At 38.7% G+C, this 20,629-nt stretch overlaps 1 protein-coding gene across 3 annotated transcripts in view; it reads right to left on the bottom strand.

The window, feature by feature from the left end:
• The window catches only part of PTPN22 (protein tyrosine phosphatase non-receptor type 22), a 54,097-nt gene extending 40,239 nt beyond the window's left edge, over nt 1-13,858 (bottom strand). For 2 of the 3 annotated variants that reach the window (XM_064372681.1, XM_064372682.1), the window contains exons 1-2: nt 13,351-13,775; nt 244-352 (exon numbers count right to left, since the gene is read on the bottom strand). In XM_064372681.1, coding sequence (XP_064228751.1) covers nt 244-352; nt 13,351-13,437 — 196 coding nt within the window. In that variant the 5' untranslated portion in view covers nt 13,438-13,775. Of the gene's footprint in view, nt 1-243; nt 353-13,350 lie in introns of all 3 variants that reach the window. The other variant, XM_064372683.1, reaches the window with a different exon arrangement.
• Nucleotides 13,859-20,629: the final 6,771 nt, after the last annotated feature.

Here is a 20,629-nt window from a genome sequence, read left to right as displayed (position 1 = left end):
ACATAGTACAATTAAGAAGGCTTAGTCAGCAGATTTAAGTCAGGGCCTAACACTCTGAATAGTGTATGCTCATGAGTGAACAAGTGCATGAATGAATTAATATTCTTTTGCAGTCATAAATAGTACAAATTAAGTTGTCAATGCCATGTTCCAAGATCAGGATCGGTCAGCAATGAGTAAAAAGCGATAGTAATGATTGAGTTTGGGAGAAAGTATGAGTTTATAGAAAGAAATGGAACTTACAGGGCAAAATATCCTTATATCTGTTTTTCTTGATGTTCTTGGGCTTCTCAGCCACGGTTGTAGGATAGGTTTTGTCTGCCTTGTATTTGGTAGATTGCCTTTTCAGCTTCTGTAATAAGATTCCAAGAATAATTAATCTTCGTAGAGAAATATAAGATGCTATCTCTAAAGTCCTTTTCTTTTCCACTGCCCAAACATTCTACCTCAACCCTTTTATTATCTTCTGGGGCTTACTCCATTCAGCACAGAGCTGCAGAGAATAAGGAGAGCAGAGTTCAGTGACATTTGGAGAAGTGAAAAGATCACACTTACTTCAGCTGAGCCACCGATAGTCACAGAAAGAACTTAAAGGTGAAACTTGTGAATATTTTAAAAACCAAATATCTTCTGAAAGCAAAGTATATGCTCCTCTCAAAGGGCAGATATTAAAAGCTTAATTTACTTTCTTTATACCTACTTTTTAGTTAAATGGTCAACTGGAAAATTAAGTTCCATTAGTCTTTTTACTTCAGATCACTTTCTTTTCCTAAGTGGAAGTGGAGCTTAAGCTGAATAAAATCTCTCTATATAGCAAAATTTCAAAGATTTCATTTCCAAAAATCAGTTACTTTTTTTTTTTTTTTTTGAGATAGAGTTTTACTTCGTCACCCAAGCTGGAGTGCAGTGGCTTGATCACAGTTCACTGCAGCCTCAATTTTCCGGGCTCAAGTGATTCTCCCACAACAACCTCACCTCCCACCTCAGCCTCACCTCCTGAAAGCTGGGACCACAGGCATGACCGTCATGCCCAGATAGTTTTTGTATTTTCAGTAGAGAAGGGATTTCACCATGTTGCCCAGGCTGGTCTCAAACTCCTGGGCTCAAGCAATCCGCCTTCCTTGGCCCCACATAACTTTTATTACAGTATATTATCATAATTATTCTATTGCATTATTAGCTATTATTGCTAATCTCTTGTTGTACCTAATTTATAAATTGACCTTTATTATAGATATGTATGCATAGGTAAAAACAACATAGTATACATAAGATTTGGTACTATCCACAGTTTCAGGCATCTACTGTAGGTCTTCAAACACACCCCCCATAGATAAAGAGACCTTGAATTCTCTGGATTTTCAGAATTGGATTTGAGAGGAGAGATACTGAACTGATATCTTTTATTTGTTTGTTTTTTTGCTTTACCTTGAACCCCGAGAAGCTACTGAACTATCTTTATAGCATATTTTTACTTCAAGATGGGTATGGATACAAGTGGACTAATTTGGGAATTTAAGGACACATGAAAGACTATGTTGAATTTCTGCTGAAATTACACCAATTTTTTAGCTCTCCCTGCTCTTAAGAAACCTCAGAATGATCATTTTCAGGTTGCTGTTGATCCCAGGGCTGCTAAAAAGATCTCAAGTCCCAAAACAGTTTCTTCTAGAAATCTCCAGAACTAAGCTCAGTGCATACTCATTGTTATATTGTTTTTATTTATTTTTGTTTTGTTTTGCTTGTGGAATGCTTTCTAGGGAGAATGCTATACACAAAGCCCTTTGCATAAGATACACTTCAATTAATTTGGCAAAATGTCATAGATAAAGGTGATGTGTTTGTGTGTATGTGTGTCCTATATTTGTTTAGCTGCCTTCACTGCCACCTTCAACAATGAGGCAGAAGAATGGTTTTCATTTTTCCTACTCTTTTCCTCCCCCTGGAGTATCTGGCTGGATGACAAAGGGAGACACTCTTAGCAAAACATCACACAGGAAATGCCTGCAGAATTGTTAATTTGTAATGTATGAAAGATTTGATTTTTTTCCCCTCAAACATCTTATCTTAAGGTCATACCACTGTGAAGGTTCCATTTTCCTTCTTTCCTTACTTTTTTTAAATTGAGATTGAGTCTCGCTCTATCACTCAGGCCAGAGTGCAGTGTTATGATCTCGGCTCACGGCAACCTCTGCCGCCCAGGTTCAAGCAATTCTTATGCCTCAGCCTCCCAAGTAGTTGGGACTACAGGCACCTGCCACCATGCCCAGCTAATTTTTTTTGTATTTTTAGTAGAAAAGGGGTTTTGCCACGTTGGCCAGACTGGTCTCAAACTCCTGACCTCAAGTGATCTGCCACCTTGGCCTCCCAAAGTGCTGGGATTACAGGCGTGAGCCACGGCTCCCGGCTGGCTTCCTTTTTCTCTTCCACCCCTCTTCTTGCCGGACCCCTGGGCTCTAATACCCCAACAAAGAACAAATTAGGACAGAATTAGGGCAGAAGAAGTGATAAACTACACCAGAAAAGGAAGAATTCTGAGAGTAGAAAGCAAAAGGTATAAAAGAGAAAGCAGGGTTATGGGGATGGGTTTAAGTTTGGGAAGAAAAGATATGAGATCTAACGGGTGAAGGTATTTCTCTGCCAACTACAAGGTAGAGGGCATGAGCTCCCTAGAGGAGGTACCATCAAGAGCAATCAGGGGAATAATTACCAAGAGAATAAAGTGAAGAGGCTGGGTGCAGTGGCTCACGCCTGTAATACCAGCACTTTGGGAAGCTGAGGTGGGCAGATCATGAAGTCAGGAGTTCAAGACCAGCCTGGCCAACATAGTAAAACCCCATCTCTACTAAAAATACAAAAAAATTAGGCAGGCATGGTAGTGGGTGCCTGTAATCCCAGATACTCCAGAGGCTGAGGCATGGAGAATCACTTGAAACTAGGAGGCGGAGGTTGTAGTGAGCCGAGATAGAACTACTGTACTCCAGCCCGGGAGGCAGTGTAAGACCCTGTCTCAACAAAAGAATAAAAAGAGCTCAGCATCCCTCATGAGCCCTGAAATAGGGTGGAATGTGTGAGAAACCAGACTCTGTGTGTGCTTGATAAGCTAATAGTAAGTTCATTTGGTTTGTAGATGATACTACCCCTTTCCTTTCAAGAAAGGAGAGGAGAACGGGGGTCCCGACCAGTATAACAAGGAGTATTAGACTCTAGAAATCCGGATTGAGTCATTGCATGTGATTCTCATAGACTAGTAAATAAATGCACTCTCGAAAAAGAACAGAAAATAAAAGGAAAGCACAAGACCAGATATCTTTGCCTTAAAGGTCTACATTACTGGATATAAGACATAGCATTTTAGAGACATTTTAGAGAGAGGAAAATCAAACTTGGCCCTCCTGTGCTAGATGGGAGAGGACAAAGTTTGGTTGTCTCCAGAACTCTGCAAGGTAGTTCCTCAGTGCCTTGCAAATATAGGTCAGTATTATGCCAAGCCTCCACCAGGACAGACAAAGTACAAGTGGTAACGAATGGCCATTAGGAGCCCAGGCCTCTAAATCCAGTAGACAAGAGTACTACCAGTAGGAATGGAGGACAAGACTTAATTGTCCGAGCCTGCAATACAATCATCTTCAACAAGGCAGGCAAATTTATTGAGGTTAGTTTCCAGTGCAATAGTGGGGCAGATGGGTAGGTGGGAGGCAATAGCTAAACTAGGGTGAGTAAACCAAGAGGTTCAACTTTAGATACATAAAATATGAGAAAATGGCAAGAAATGTGTTTGTTTGTTTCTGAGATGGAGTCTTGCTCTGTCGCCCAGCAGTGAGTGCAGTGTTGGCAATCTTGGCCCAGTGCAACCACTGCCTTCCAGGTTCAGGTGATCCTCACACCTCAGCCTCCCAGGTAGCTGGGATTACAGGCGCCTGCCACCATGCCTGGCTAATTTTTGTATTTTTAGTAGAGATGGGGTTTCACCATGTTGGCCAGTCTGGTCTTGAACTCTTGACCTCAAGTGATCCACCTGTCTCAGCCTCCCAAAGTGCAGGAATTGCAGGTGTGACCCACTGCACTCGGCTAAGAAATGTGTTTTAAGTGTTCTGTGAGTAAATGAAAATGTAGGACTAGATAACCCCTAGTGAGAGGCTGGAGATGGAGTTAGAGAAAGCAGCTTCAGAGGTGATGTGATACATTTATTCTGGTGGTGGCATTTTTTAAAATTGCACCTTAATGTGCACAAAGGTCAAGAAATGCTGATAAATATGTTCAAGTGATAGGCTGATTCGCAGGAACAAGTAGTAAACATCACAGATGTTTGTGCACTTGATCTATAGGATGTACTATGTTGATAACTGTTTGGTTAGTATTGTTACTGTAATACATACAGAACAAGGATGCACCTATGTCTCCTTTATAGAACCAAGATGTAGCCAGGTCTTTGATCTGTCTCAGATTTTCTAATGAGTCTCCAGAAGTTGCTACAGTATCAGTCTGACTTGTAGTATATTTTAAACCTTTAGCACTTAAACCTGGCTTTCAGAACTAGGTATCTTCTTTCTATTAGGATTCAGTGAATACTTCATATTTAATAAATGTCTTTTTTTTTTTTGAGGTGGAGTCTCACTCTGTCACCCAGGCTGGAGTGCAGTGGCGCGACCTTGGCTTACTGCAACCTACCACTGCCTGCAATCCTAGCTACTTGGGAGGCTGAGGCAAGAGAATCTCTTGAACCTGGGAGGTGGAGGTTGCAGTGAGCTGAGATTGCACCATTGTACTCTGGCCTGGACAAAAAGAGTGAAACTCTGTCAAAAAAAAACAAACAAACTGAAATTGTGGCAAGTGCTGTGAGAAATAACAGACAGTGCTAATAAGAACTTACAATGGAAGAATTAATCTATTCAAAGAGGTCCAGAAAGCTTTCTCTGGCCAGGTGTGGTGGCTCATGGTTATAATCTCAGCACTTTGGGAGGCTGAAGCTGGAGGATCAGCCGAGAGGCTGGAGGATCACTTGAGTCCAGGAAGTCAAGTCTGCAATGAGCTATGATCAAGCCATGCCACTCCAGCCTGGGTGACAGAGCAAGACCCCGTCTCAAAAAAAAAAAAAGAAAAAAAAAAAAAAAAAAAAAGAAAGAAAAGAGAAGAAGAAAGAAAGAAGAAAAGAAAGCTTTCTCTGAAGAAGTGACCACCAAACTGACATCTAAATAACTATTAGTTGGGCATAGTGGCTCACACCTGTGATCCCAACACTTTGGGAGGCTAAGAATGGGAGCCCCAGAGGTTGAGGCTGCAATTAGCCATGATCACACCACTGCACTCCAGCCTAGGTGACCAAGTGACACCCTATCCCAAAAAAAAAAAAAAAAAAGAATTAATGTTATTTAGGTAAACGGGAGTGTGAGGAATGTTCAAGGAAGAGGTGCGTGCAAGGCCCTATGGCAGAGGAAACATGGCAAGGACAGGAAAATGAGCACGTTGTAAGAAGTTGAAGAGACACTACACAGGACATTGGTAGCCATTTTAAAGGGTTCTTTGGGAAGTAGACGAGGTTCTATTTGTGAAGCACTTTTAGCACAGAGTCTGGAACATAGTTCTATGGATTTGTTGTTGTGACAGTGGAAAGTAGCTGAACAGAAAACATATACGAAGAAATGCAGATTAAAAATAATCATAGAACATTTCAGGCTCAGAAATCAAATGAAGGAAATTAACATAATAAAGTACTGTTTTGGCCGGGCACGGTGGCTCACACCTGTAATCCCAGCACTTTGGGAGGCCGAGGCGGGAGGATCACTTGAGGTCAAGAGTTCTCTACTAAAAATACAAAATTAGTCGGATGTGGTGGCGGCGGAGGCTGAGGCAGGAGAATCGCTTGAACCCCAGAGGCAGAGGGTGCAGTGAGCCAAGATCATGCTATTGCACTCCAGCTTGAGCAACAAGAGCAAAACTCCATCTCAAAAAAAAGTACTATTTTATGCTAGTTATATCAGAAAAAAAAAATCATGATTTTTATGTGATACAGTTTAAGTACAAAGGTTAAGAGGGTTTGAAAAAAACCAGACCCAATCCAGGCTTTGCCATTCCGTGGGTAAAATGAATATAATACTTTCCTCTTGGGGTTGTTGTAATGATTAAATGAGATCATATATGGCAAAGCACTTAGCAGATTGCCTAGTGTATAGTAAGTAGGCAAAATTTTTCATCTTTTATTCTCTTTTAATAAATATAATTAAGTCTAGCAAGGTGGCAGAGAAGATGAAAAATTCACATATTGCAAATTAGAAAAACTCCTTTGGAAATACATTTGGTAATACTTAACCAGTTAGATGTTAATAGTCTTTGACTCAGTAATAACACTTTTGGAGATCTAGCCTAAGGATTAATCCAAAAGAAGGGAAAACCACATGGACAAATATATTCATATCAGTGTTTTTTTTGTTTTTGTTTTTGTTTTATGAGACAAAGAAAGAAAGAGAAAGAAAAAGGCGGAGAGAGAAGAGGATTCTTGCTCTATTGCCCGGGCTGGAATGCAATCTAAAAATAGGTATTAAAAACTTCTTTTATGCCGATAATTGTGCTTAACAACGGAGACAGGAAGGAATAAGGGAAGAAAATAACAAACAAACAGCCAACCAATATTTCATTTAAGTCTGTGAAATGCTATGCTAATACTGAAGAGTGATTTACTTCCAATTATGTAGTCACTTTCAAAATAGGTGTAATATGATACTGAGAAAAATGTATGTTCTGTGGACCTGGGGTGGAGAATTCTATAAATATTCACTAAATTTACTTATTCCAGGTCTAAGTTCAAATCATAGATGTCCCTGTTTATTTTCTATGTCGTTGATCCATCGAATATTAACAATGTGGTGTCAAAATCTCCCGCTATTATTGTGCGGGAGTCCAGGTCTCTTTATAAGTAATTAAGAACTTGTCTTATGTATCTGGGTGTTATCAATAATCATGAAAAATTAGAAATAACCTAAATGTGGCCGGGCGCGGTGGCTCAAGCCTGTAATCCCAGCACTTTGGGAGGCCGAGGCGGGTGGATCACAACGTCAAGAGATCGAGACCATCCTGGTCAACATGGTGAAACCCCGTCTCTACTAAAAATACAGAAAATTAGCTGGGCATAGTGGCGCGTGCCTGTAATCCCAGCTACTCCAGAGACTGAGGCAGGAGAATTGCCTGAACCCAGGAGGCGGAGGTTGCGGTGAGCCAAGATCGCGCCATTGCACTCCAGCCTGGGTAACAAGAGCGAAACTCCATCTCAAAAAAAAAAAGAAATAACCTAAATGTCTAACAATGGAGAAAATTTATTAAATTATTTGGGTATTACTATGTCTCTGGAAGTTTATATACTATTGTCTTCACAGCAATTCTTCAAAGTGAATATTATTCCCACGTTTTACTGACTTAATTCAAGGTCACACAGCTAATCATGGCACAACCTAAATTCAAACCAAGATTTATATGATTCCAAAGTTTTTATGACTTCAGATGATAAAGCAAGGCTACCTGAACTTGAAATTCAATTCTACCACTTACTAGCTATGTGACCCTGAGCAAGTTAATTAACCTGTTTCCTCATTTATAAAATGGAAATAAAAACAGTACCTTTCTCAATGGAGTAAATGAGTTGATATATGAATGTTTAGAACAGTGTCTATAAGAGGTATAGATGCTGTCATGCTACTTTCTCTAGAAAAATAAAAATAAAAAAAATAATATTAGGGAGTTGGGGAGGGATAACATGGGGAGAAATGCCAGCTATAGGTGATGGGGAGGAAGGCACAAACCACACTGCCATGTGTGTACCTATGCAACAATCTTATATGTTCTTCACATGTACCCCAAAACCCAAAATGCAATAAAAAATATATATAAATAATAATAAAAGAGGTATAGACACATTCTTTATTATGATTATTATTCTTTCATTATAAAACCACATGGACAAATATATGTCCATGTGATGATGCTGCATCATTAACCATTAAAAATTATATACATTTTAATCAGCCTGATAATTTTGGTATAATGGTAAGTAAAAATATGAGAATACAAAATTGTATCTATGCTATAATTACAATAATATACAAAATTATATAAATGGACAAGAACTAGAAGGTCCATTAAAAAAGCTATTGTTGGTTTTTGTGTATGTGTATGACTGGGTCCCACTCTGTCACCCTGGCTGAAGTGCAGTGGTGCAATCTCAGCTCACTACAACCTCCGCCCCTTGGGGTCAAGTGATCCTCCCACTTCAGCCTCCCAGGTAGCTGAGACTACAGGCATGTGCCACCACATCTGGCTAATTTTTCTTATTTTTAGTAGAGATGGGGTTTCACTATGTTGCCCAGGCTGGTTTCTAACTCCTGTACTCAAGCCATCTGCTTGCCTCAGCCTCCCAAAGTGCTGGGATTACAGGTGCAAGTCACCTCACCTGGCCAAGATCCACAAAACAAGTTTTGATTGTTAGAATGTTGGTACTATGGTGAATTTACTTTCTTTTAACTTTCAATTATATTGTTTTATAAGAATAGCAATAAGCCGGGCGTGGTGGCTCAAGCCTGTAATCCCAGCACTTTGGGAGGCCGAGGCAGGCGGATCACAACGTCAAGAGATCGAGACCATCCTGGTCAACATGGTGAAACCCCGTCTCTACTAAAAAAATACAAAAAATTAGCTGGGCATAGTGGCGCGTGCCTGTAATCCCAGCTACTCAGGAGGCTGAGGCAGGAGAATTGCCTGAACCCAGGAGGTGGAGGTTGCGGTGAGCCGAGATCGGAGGTGGAGGTTGCGGTGAGCCGAGATTGCGCCATTGCACTCCAGCCTGGGTAACAAGAGCGAAACTCCGTCTCAAAAAAAAAAAAAAAAAAAAAAAAGAATAGCAATAATAAGGAATGTTTGAAAGTACCTTTAAATATTTCAACAATATAGTTGCATCCTGCTGTTTCTGCTGCGTAGAAACTATACTAACTAAAGAAAAAAAAAAAGAAACTATACTAACTATGCACTTACGCTAAGACTAGGTCCTTCGAGAGACTCAGTATCATTGGATGAAGTAGAACACTATTGCATGAGAATTAATTTCACAGCTCTGAAATAAGACAGATCTGAGTTAAATTTTGTCTCTAAGGCTTAACAGCCAAGTGAGGTTAGGCCAATTATTTAATGTCTCAGAGCTTAAGGTTCCTCATTTGTAGGTCAGTAATCATAGTTGCAGCTATTTCATAGGTTTTCTTAAGGAGTAGTAAATAAGATAATGAATGTTGACGTTTCCTCGACCACCCCACTCAGACTATCACAATTATATTAAATATTTAATATAATAATTAGTTGTTTAATGTCTGCCTAAGACATATATATTGTGTTAGAAAATAAGCTCCATTAAAGCATGGAGCATTGCATTACATTCATAGCATCTAGGGTATTACTTTGTACACAATAAGCACTCAATAAACCTTAGATGGGTGGTCAGTGGTAGCTTCAACTACAGAAAAGTTATTGAATTTAGTCCTGGCACAGGGAAAAGACCTAAACAGCATAGCCATTGGCTTTAGCTGACATAACACATCCAATTATGAATACAGTCCACTCTTAGTATCTGTGGGGGACTAGTTCCAGGACCACCCCTTTCAAGATACCAAAATCTGTTGATGCTCAGGTCCCTCATGTAAAATGGCATAGTATTTACACATACTATACACATCTTCTTGTATATTTTAAATCATCTCTAGATTACTTATACCTAATACAATATAAATGCTAGGTAAATTGTGTTTTATATTTTTTATTTTTTGTTGTTGTATTATTTTGGATTTTTTTTTTCAAATATTTTTGATCCACCGTTGGTTGAATACAGGATATGGAACTTGGGGATACAGAGGGTCATCTGTATTGTGCTCTGTACAAAGATATCTGGCCAAGGAGGAAGTGAAGACTGAAATCTGAACCATGAACCTGGGGAGAGGGTAAAGGGGTTAGGATGCACAGGGAATCTACCTGGAAATAGAGATGCCTTTTGATAATTCCCCTAAAGGTACCATCAGTTAAGTGAACAGTGGTCTTGTGCCACAGAATCAGTCCTCAAACCTTGGAAACATCAAATCCTAGAAGAATACATTAAGGGCTTAGGATGGGACGTGGAACACGACCAGATCAAAGCACTCTAATTTAGTGGCAGTATTTACCTTGTCCAAGCAAGCAATCTAGCCTCATTCACCACTCCTCTACTCCCCCAAAGCTTTCTTTCTGGTGTCTCTTCTGAAACCTTTAGATGGAGCTGAAAGGAACACTCTATTTTCCACTGGAGGACATGAGTCAGTGAACAGTGAGGTTACACTTAATCACCACCAAAAAACAAGGTCCTTAAAATCAGGAGCCAGAAAAGCAAGGAAGTGATTAATATAAAAGTCAGGATAGTGATTATGCCTTGGGCAGGGTAGGACAGGACAGGGTGGGATGGGGGTAGGGCAGGGGTCTTCAGGGGTCCCACAGTTTCTTGACTTGGGTGGTGGTTGCACTGCTAATGTTTGCTTTATAATTATACTTAGATCTTTTCTGTACTTTTCTAAATGTCTATTACATTGCACAATATTTAGCAGCTAAAAAATATATATAACAAGTTTTTAAGCAGGGGAAAAATGAACAGATTTATCTGGGCGTGGTGGCTCACGCCTATAATCCTAGTTCTTTGGGAGCCAAGGCAGGTGGATTACCTGAGATCAGGAGTTTGAGACCAGACTGGCCAACATAGTGAAACCTCATCTCTACTAAAAATACAAAATTAGCCGGGCATGGTGGCTCATGCCTGTAATCCCAGCTACTTGGGAGGCTGAGGAAGGAGAATTGCTTGAACCAGGGAGGTGGAGGCAGCAGTGAACCAAGATCACATCATTGCATTCCAGCCTGGGTGACCAAAGCAAAACTCTGTTTCCAAAATAAAAAGACCAGATTTATATGATTAAAAGGTCACCTGGGTGTTGAACTGAAAATTGATTGAAGAAAGGGCAAGGCTAGAGGCAGAGAAACCAGTTAGGAAGTAGCTGCTGTATTTTGATGAGAAATTATAATGACTTCAGCTAAAAAAAGGTAAAATATTAGGGATATAGTTGCATTACTACATTATCATTATTATTATTTTATAATTATTATACTATTATTATATGATATATAATATATTATATGTAAATTATATTATATAATTATTATATACTATATAATATTTTATAATTATACTACATTATCATTATTGTTATTATTTTTGAGACAGAGTTTTGCTTTTGTCACTCAGGCTGGAGTGCAATGGTGCAATCTCAGCTCACTGCAACCTCTGCCTCCCGAGTTCAAGCAATTCTCCCGCCTCAGCCTCTCAAGTAGCTGGGATTACAGGTGCCTGCCACTATGGCCAGCTGAGTTTTGTATTTTTAGTAGAGACAGGGTTTCACTATGTTGGCCAGGCTGGTCTTGAACTCCTGACCACAGGTGATCCACCCACCTCAGCCTCCCAAAATGTTGGGATTACAGGCGTGAGCCACCGCACCTGGCCAGTCTACATTATTTTTAAAAACACAACCAAAATAAAACAGAGGCTGGCACTACCCCTCAGCTCACTTTTTACATCTATGCCTTGGGTTACTTTGGCTTAGGAATTATAGTCCAGGGGCAGACACATGTATATATATGTGCTAGAACTTCCTATTTACCTCCTTACCTACTTAGTAGAGACGGAGTTTCATTATGTTGCCCAGTCTGGTCTCTAACTCTTAGACTCAAGCCGTCTGCTCACCTCAGTTTCCCAAAGTGCTGGAATTACAGGTGCAAACCACCTCACCTGGCCAAGAGGGGCTGAGACTGGTTGGCCAGTGGCAGCGAGAGCATATTTTTCAAGTACCTAAGCTAACATAGGAGTTCCTAGCATAATATCTAATTACTCAAGACTTTCAGAGTTTTCACATCTACTATCTGGTACCCAAATGTTAGCTCCAGGAGGCAAAGGTTTTTGTTCTTTTTGTTCACTGCTGTATTTTTAGTCCTTAGAACTGAACTTGGTACATACTTAGTGCTTAATAAATAGTCTCAATAAATGACTACATTTAATGATTGTTATTAACATTTAATCATCACAATGATCCTGTGAGGATAGGTAGGACATGAATTATCCCCATTTTATAAGTTAGAAAACAGATTAAAGAACATGTCAAATACTTGATAATTTGCTTGGTGAAAAAATCATGATTTAATTTCAGGTTTGTACTTTAATTCCCCCTTTTCCCTCCATTTTTTTCACAACTGAAGAACTAAGGTTTAAAATTCTTATATCTCAGAAACACCAGCTGGAAGTATTCTAAAGTACATGATAGATACTTAGACACCTATGTTATCTGATATGCCAGCTTGTAGGGTGAATGAGGCCTACGCAGCTGCCATTGCATCAATAATCACATTTCCCTCAAAGGAGATTCATTGTTCTTCTGGGTAATCTAATCCACCCAACCTGAAGCTACCTTGTACTCATGTTTCTCTCCATGACCTACACTTGTCTCTACTCCCCATCCTAGTCATTCTATTTCTCCAAGCAAAAGAAGTTAAGAAAGCCCTGTTATTGAAAAAACACAGTTCTAATATCTTTTTTCATACACAAAAGAAAAGAAAAAAGATGGCCAAACACAGAGGTTCATGCCTGTAATCCTAGCACTTTGGGAGGTGAGATGGGGGATTGCTCGAAGCCAAGAGTTAGAGACAAGCCTGGGCAACAAAGCAAAAGGCTCGTCTCTACAAAAAAAAAAAATTCATTAGCCAGGCATGGTGGTACACACCTGTGGCCCCAACTACTCAGGAGGCTGAGGCAAGAGAATCGCTTGAGCCTAGGAGTTCAAGGCAACAGTGAGCTATGGTTTCACTGCTGCACTCCAGCCTGAGTAAGACCTTATCTCTTAAAAAAAAATTAGTAATATGAAACATAAACCACAACTCAGATACCTGGGGAAATATGGATGTTCAATTAATATTAGTGTTTTTATATCTGGAGTTGTATATATCTTCTGTAGGATTCCTAACCAAACTCCAAAGAACTAGCAAACAAAATATCAAAACGAGTAATTTTGAGAGAATACTTAAAATACATGCAAACTACTCAGAGAAGTCAAACTTTAGGTTGCCTTTTTCTCTGTCTTCCCCTCCAAGGTCTGATATTTACTTTATCCCAAGAGCAATTTGGTCTCAGAAAATTGGACCACTTCACGGTGAACATGAGTTGAAGGAAAAAAAAAAAGGAACAGAAAATTGGACCACCATAGTCAGTTAAATAGTGTATGTAAATACCCTGAGAGGGTCACACACAGGCCTCACCATAAATTCATTTGCGAGCTCCTCTTTGTTAATTTTCTTGTTTTGGGCCTCATCCAGAAACTTCTGCAGAATTTCTCTTTGGTCCATGCTGCAGAGCAAGAGAAATAGTCTATGAGTAGGTTGAGGGAGGGCATATCAAATGTGTGTCATGGCTGAGACACCTCCAAAAAGCCACTGCTGCTGCCTGAGCAGAGCATGCTAAAGGCTGTGGTTTACTGACTTCATCACAAGCCCTAGAGGAAATTAGTACGTAACCAGCTTCTGTGGTCACAGAACACAGCCATCATCTCACTCCAGGGCCCTAGCGCCTTCCTTCTCAGCAAAGGAACCTGGTTACAATTCAAATTTTTAACAAACAAGAAGCTAACTGGATCATAAAGTGTGGTCTACTTAACTCTGAGATTGTTCCATTCCATCACCCATATGCAAAACTCACCTTCTTGTCTCCCAGAGAAAGAGCAGAATTACAGGTCTCCTGCATGAGTTCTATCTCTCCCCATTTTCCTAGTGAGCACAGGGCCCAGTTGACACCTTCTGTTTCCTTCTGTCCCACTGTCCCATATGAACTCTGCAAAGTTTAGTTAGGCCCAGAAAAGAAGACAGACACTATTTAGAGTTACATGTCTTCTACTCAGAGTGTTCACAGAAAGGTTTCTTGTCAGTGTGATCAATGAGAAACTTCTGTTCATCATAGAAGGTGTATTCAGAACTTTAAAGTCCGCTATATAGACCTCAAACTCTTTTAAATGAAGCAAAGTCAGATGCTTCTGGTAGTTTATGTCTCTCCCAGGACTGTGGAAGTGCTAACCTCCATTAAGGAAAGTGTTGATTTTAGCACCTCTTCAACCCTCCCAGTAGCCTTTAAAGCTTTACTTGGATTCTGGATATAAAGACTGAGAGTATTGGTCTATAAAGGATCTAGAGCAAGTAGCCCCCACAAGGAGCACTTGACCAGGCAGTTAGCACAATATCCTGCATCTGTAATGTGGGTAAACTGTGAAGAAACAAAAAGACTAAAATCAACCACCTTGCTAACAACATTGTAACTTTTAGGGCAGAGAGCCTGAAGAACTGTTTCTAAAGAACACATTTCTACTCTGCAACCAGTCTTAGGAAAGAAATTTGTTTCAGGAAGCTATGCTGTGCATGTGGCATTTTGGCCCTGAAAGGCAGGCTCTTCTAGAAGAACCTTCCACATCTCACCTTGCATAACCTCTCAATGGATACGTGTCTACCCAAGTGCCTAATTCAGTGTGAGAACATCCCAAAATCAGTGTATCATCTTTATTGAAGGCAGAAGTTCAACAAATGTTAACAAGATTAGTCTTGATCCTGGCTGGGTGTGGTGGCTCATGCCTGTAATCCAAGCACTTTGGAGGCCAAGGCAGGCGGATCACCTGAGGTTGGGAGTTCAAGACCAGCCTGACCAACATGGTGAAACCCCGTCTTAAAAAAAAAAAAAAAAAAAAAAAAATAGAGGAAAGATTAGTCTTGATCCTGAAGAAAACTGGGAAATGTGTTATTTGGACTTCCTCTATTTAAGATATTAGCAATCCTTTCTGTTTTGCAAAATTTACTTCCTTCAGGAAATAATGATTCTGAACACTGTTTATTCTGAACATTAAAGATACTGCATGCTCTTACTAAATACTGCAAAAAGAAAGATCATTGAGATATCTTGGTTGTAGGCAAATTAGAGACAATATTTCAAATAAAGGAACTCAATCCCAGTACACATAAATTAAAATAAGTCCTAATTCTTCAGCAATATTTTTGGAAATAGTATATTTCTCAAATTATCCCCATCTAGAATTAAGAGAGAATTTCTTGTTGCTCTAAGTAATGCGGTGTTTACTTTGGCTATTTTAAAACATAAAATATGGGAAAGCTTTAATTTATAAAAATACAAAATTTCAAGTTTATAATAACTAAAACTATGTAAAAGTATGTACATAAAGACTAAAAGATGCAAAAAAGAATCAATTATGTAAGTGTGATAGGATAAAGTTTGCTTTTTAAAATTATTATACCATTTAAAAAACTAGAAATAAACATTAAAAAATCCATTAAGTTGTTCAACAGATTTATTGAGTACTCACTATATTCTAAGCATTATCTTAGGAGATGGGCGTACGACAGTGAGAAAGTCAGAATATGGTTAAAAAAAAAAAAATCCTCAGCCAGTTAATAAAGCACCTGAAAACTAAAGATATAGATGTAATTACTAATAAAAATCAAAACATTCCTTAGGTAACTTTGGGAAAGAAAATACAAATAAAAACATTCCAAACTAATTTGCTTAATTGCAGAATAGCAAAGCATAATCCTAAAAGGAAAATGATTTTCTATATTTGGACATATAAGATAATATAATTTTATAATTTCTCTGTACCCTTAGAATGTCCTCAATTACAACAAAACTAGAACCTTATTAATTTTTATTAATTAATTAGGCAAACCTACTAATAAAATTTAAATCTATTTTTCTCAAGTGTATATTTCAAAACAATTTCTTACTAACTTTCTTGTTTCTTCTTAAGGAGGGAGAAGATAGAAATAAAAGGAGATAAGAAAAAAAAAATTTGCTTAGATGCCTCCATAGTCCTTTTCCTCAAAATCTAAGGATCTGTAAATAATGTCTTGGCAGAACTTCATACTTTTTCAAAAAAGCAAGCAGCAATTCTTAAGATTCTATTCTACTGTAAACCCAAAAGGTATAGAGACATTGTGAAATAACCAAACCTCCAAAACCCACTTAGCTACAAGGCCATTTCCTGAGCAGACCACTCAAGCAAGAAAAAACAAACTACAGAAGAAAACAGAAAACTTCATTTTTTTTTTTTTTTTTTGGGGTTTTTTGGTTTGGTTGTTTTGTTTTGTTTTGTTTTGAGACAGGGTCTTGCTATGTTACCCAACTTAGTCTGGAGCTCCTGGGCTCCAGTGATCCTCCAACTTCAGCCTTCCAAGTAGTTGGAACTATTATTTTTTAAAAAATATAAGCTACTGCTTAATTTATCATACTTTCTTCTACAGATACTGAAGGGCAATAAGAGCATAATGCTTTTTGATGAAGATTGTTTTGACTCATTTGTATCTTGTGGGAAGATAAAAGCTGGTGAGGGGAAACAAGACATGAAGTAAAGGTTGGCAAATACCTAAGAGTTTCAGAATTTATGATGAATCATTTAAACCAGTCTGGCATAAAACCTAGGTGAACACAACAATTCCATGCAATAAAAGACTCACAAACATTTTGCCAGAACCATCAAGGGTAAGCTCTTGTGGGAAGTAAATTGTAGATGCCCACCCGAAGAGGAGTGACCCAGAGCCACATCTCACTGCTGCCTCCTGTGGCTGTAGTGTTTGGTCAGAAGGAGGAACAACAGAGAAGAGTGCTGGTCACCATGTTACCTGTTCCAACAAGAGTGGGGGAATATGCTAGTGTAAGGGAAAATATCAGTATCATGGAGGTCAGGAATTAGATTACAATAAACATTAATTCAGGAGAATTTCAGAGAAGACTATAAGGGCAAGATAAACTATTCAATAGAAAAAACACTCAGGATTCTCAGAACATCCTTCTCTCTTTTGGATGAGGAGGAGGCATGTTTTACCCTGGAGAAGATACTTACTCAGCCTTAGTTTTAGTTTCACTACGCTTGCCTTTCCCTACATCCCAGGGTCATTGATTTGATATGGGATATATATATATATATACAGTATATATATATATACTGTCTGTGAAACATTCAGTCCTTTGCAAGCATTCCCTTGATCACCAAAGCCTGTTGGAAATTTCTCCTCAATGTCTTTTAGATTCAACCTGTCTTTTCTATTCCCACTTAGTCCCATTCCCATTTTCACATCTGGATTCCTATAGCAATAAACTTAGATTATCTTCCCATCTGTATGTCTTCCATTCTAGTATCTTCTGTTAACCAAGGCTGGATGAAAGTTCTTAAAGCTGCACTTTAATGCTAAAGTATCAGAATAGTTACTGATGGTCCATGGGAACAAGTCTAGATTCCTTAGCTTGTCACCAAGTCCCCCAACCCCATCAACTATCCCCACCCAACCTATCCAACCACATCACCCACAGAACTTGTTCGTTCTACTACTGCTTCTTTTTCTACTTCTCACCTTTACCCCTAAGTCTCACCATGATGAAAATAAAGCCATAAAGCTCAATTACTTTTTCTTCAAAAATCTTGCCCCTTACTCTGTTTACCATGATCTTCTCTTAGTCTGAATCTCTTCAATATAAATCTACATATTCAGCTATAGAAGTTTTCTTCATTTATTCAATTTCCTTATCTCTTATAAATTTATTTAAGAGTTTATTCAGAAGATGCCCCATGTAGTTTCAGATTTATCAAAGGCATGACAGTGTCTTCTATGCATTTGTATAACCCACCGTGCTTAACATGGTCTTGAGTATACCTAAAATAAATCTGTTGTAGTAAAGTAAGCTAGTGTAGTTAGGCTTTGGTGAGGGATCTACTCTCACTTCGTTACTCATTATATCAATTACTCCATGTCTTTTTCCTGGTACAGTCTGTGCGTCTTGTCTCTAGCTAGGCACTTACATTATGCCAGGAGCAGATGGGCCTTCCTACATGGAGACACAGGAACCTGGCAAAGGGTACTTTCCTGAATGCTGCTGCCCAAGCAGCAGGACTATTGTTATGAAAGGAATGGTGTCAATACTAAGCTTCAGAGTCCATCTCTGAAGGACTGCAAATGGCCACAAAGAAATGACCTCCTTTATCTCCAGAATAGACTTGTTTTTCCTTTTGTAAATGAACACACACACACACACAAATAAAAATAATAATAAAATAAATGAACACAGAGGAGGCTTATAAAATACCTCTAATGAAGCTTATTTGATTTTCTCATGTTTTCACATCATCCATGGTAGGAAAATCTCCGTACCCATCTTCCAATCTGCTGCTGGTCACTGCAGCATTCTGTGACTTCACTAAGCCCGTCAGTTCACCTGCTGCAGACTTCATAGTCAACCTCCCAGTACTATACAAGGAAGAATACTCTGCCTTTGGTTTCAGAATCCTCAATAGGCAAAGGTCAACTAATAACTTGCAATTGAAGCATTTTTTTTCTTTTTTTTTTGGAGACAGAGTTTTGCTGCTGTTACCCAGACTGGTGTAAAATGGCACTATCTGGCTCACTGTGACCTCCGCCTCCTGAGTTCAAGCGATTCTCCTGCCTCAGCCTCCTGAGTAGCTGGGATGACAGGTGTGTGCCACAATGCCCAGCTAATTTTTGTATTAGTAGAGATGGGGTTTCACCATGTTGACCAAGCTGGTCTTGAACTCCTGACCTCAGGTGATCCACCCACCTCGGCCTCCAAAAATGCTGGGATTACAGGTGTGAACCACCATGCCAAGCCCGAAGCATTTTTTTTTTTTTTAAATAAAGAGCATCAGGACTCTTCAAGCTTAGCATCCTGTTCAAATATAATCAAACTTGAAGTCTCATCTGAGTCAACCATTTATTCATTCATTTAATGAATATTTTTAATATCGATATACATGTCAGAGAATGAAGAGGATGGGTGCTACAGAAGTATACAACAAATTGTATCATTCAATGATCCTTTATTCTAGTGCGGAAGATAACTATACAGATAACTACAATTTAAGGCCATTTTTTTGATAAGAAACATAAAAGTGGTGCAAACAAAAGTTCAAGGAGGCAAAGACCACTTCTTGTTCTTCAAGATCCGACCGAATTGCCACTTTTTCCATGAAGGCTATATACCTTCATGGAAAAAGTGGCAATTCGGTCAGGTCTTGAAGATGCCTATAGGTAGAGCCTCAGAAAAAGCAATATGAAACACTGAGAATAGTAGGAGGAGGGCAGCTTTAGTGAGTGGCTCGGTTTTACTAGAGCATTGGGATTGTAGAGGAGAATCATGATTGATTAAGGCTATATAAGACAGTTAGGGCCAGATCCTGGGGGAATTTGAATATCAGACTGAAAGTCAGGTTTTATTTGATGAACAGTAGGGACCTGCTGAAGGTTTTTTTTTTTTAAACAACCTTATTGAGGTAGTACTGATGTACAATAAACTATACATTTCAATTAAGTATACAGTTTGATAAGTTGGTGTGAAATCATCACCCATGAAATCACCAAATCAAGATAATGGACATATCTAATTACCCTCAAAAGTTCCACTGAAGAATTTTAAGAGAATGGCATTCAAAGCAATGCTTCTGGAAAGTATTTCTTGATTAAAAAAATAAATGCCCCCTTCTGATAAAATGTTTACGTCTTGTAATCTTCATTGGTATGGTATATAATTTAAAAATGAATTATACCATATCTAAAAATGAATTAAAACAGTAACAAACCACAGTTTTGATCAATCTGATGGCAGTATATAGGACAGACTGGAATGGGGCAGAAACAGAACAACTGAAAGCCCAACTAGAAGGCTTTATTAATAGTCTAGGCAGTTGCCAATAAATCTGGTAGAAGAATCAGGACAAAAAGGAAATGAGAAAGACCAGTTTGGGTGAGTTGGAGAGAGAGAGCAACAAGGTAAAAATGACTGAGGTTTTGAGCTAGTTGTATGGCAAACCAGGAGAGTATGGTTAAGAAAGGTACACATACATAAATAATAAGCATCTGTGGGTATGGATTTCAGAAGACGGGAAATAAATCATATTTAGGAATCACTCACATTGATGTGAAAGGTAAAGCCATTAAGAGTGGTTTGAATCTGTGAGAGAAAGGTTTAATGAAGAGGAAAAAAAAAAACCAAGCTAGAACCTTATGAACTCTGTAACATAGAGTTCCAAATTGCTTAAAATATTCCAGGCACTGGCCCTTTACAAAGTGTATTGTTTTATTTATCTCTCACAAAAATCTTATTATAAGTTACCAAATCATCTCTATTTTACAAATGTAGAAACTAAAGTACAGAGGAATTAGGTCACTTGCCCAATGTCACGTAATTAGCCTATGGTGAAACTAAATTGTTAAAATCAGACAATCTGAATCCATTTTTAATTCCTGGGTTGCAATGTCTTCTTTCTGCAGCCCAATCACTTAAGCTCTCCTAAGATAGTCTCCTAAAATACACAACAACTAGGCCAGAGCTGCTTAACCCATTTGCCTACTATAATCACCATGGGCAACGAATCTTCAAATCTCAAGATAATGCAGTATACTTGGAACTGTTTTATGAGCAACATAGGATAAAACTGGGAGTTGGAATTACTCAATTTAGATTGAACTTGCTGAAACTTAG

The sequence above is a fragment of the Aotus nancymaae genome, unplaced genomic scaffold (assembly GCF_030222135.1).
Source record: "Aotus nancymaae isolate 86718 unplaced genomic scaffold, 86718_ANA_hifiasm-v0.15.2.pri h1tg000007l, whole genome shotgun sequence".
NCBI lineage: Eukaryota > Metazoa > Chordata > Mammalia > Primates > Aotidae > Aotus > Aotus nancymaae.
This window is presented reverse-complemented; position numbering and strand designations above follow the sequence as displayed.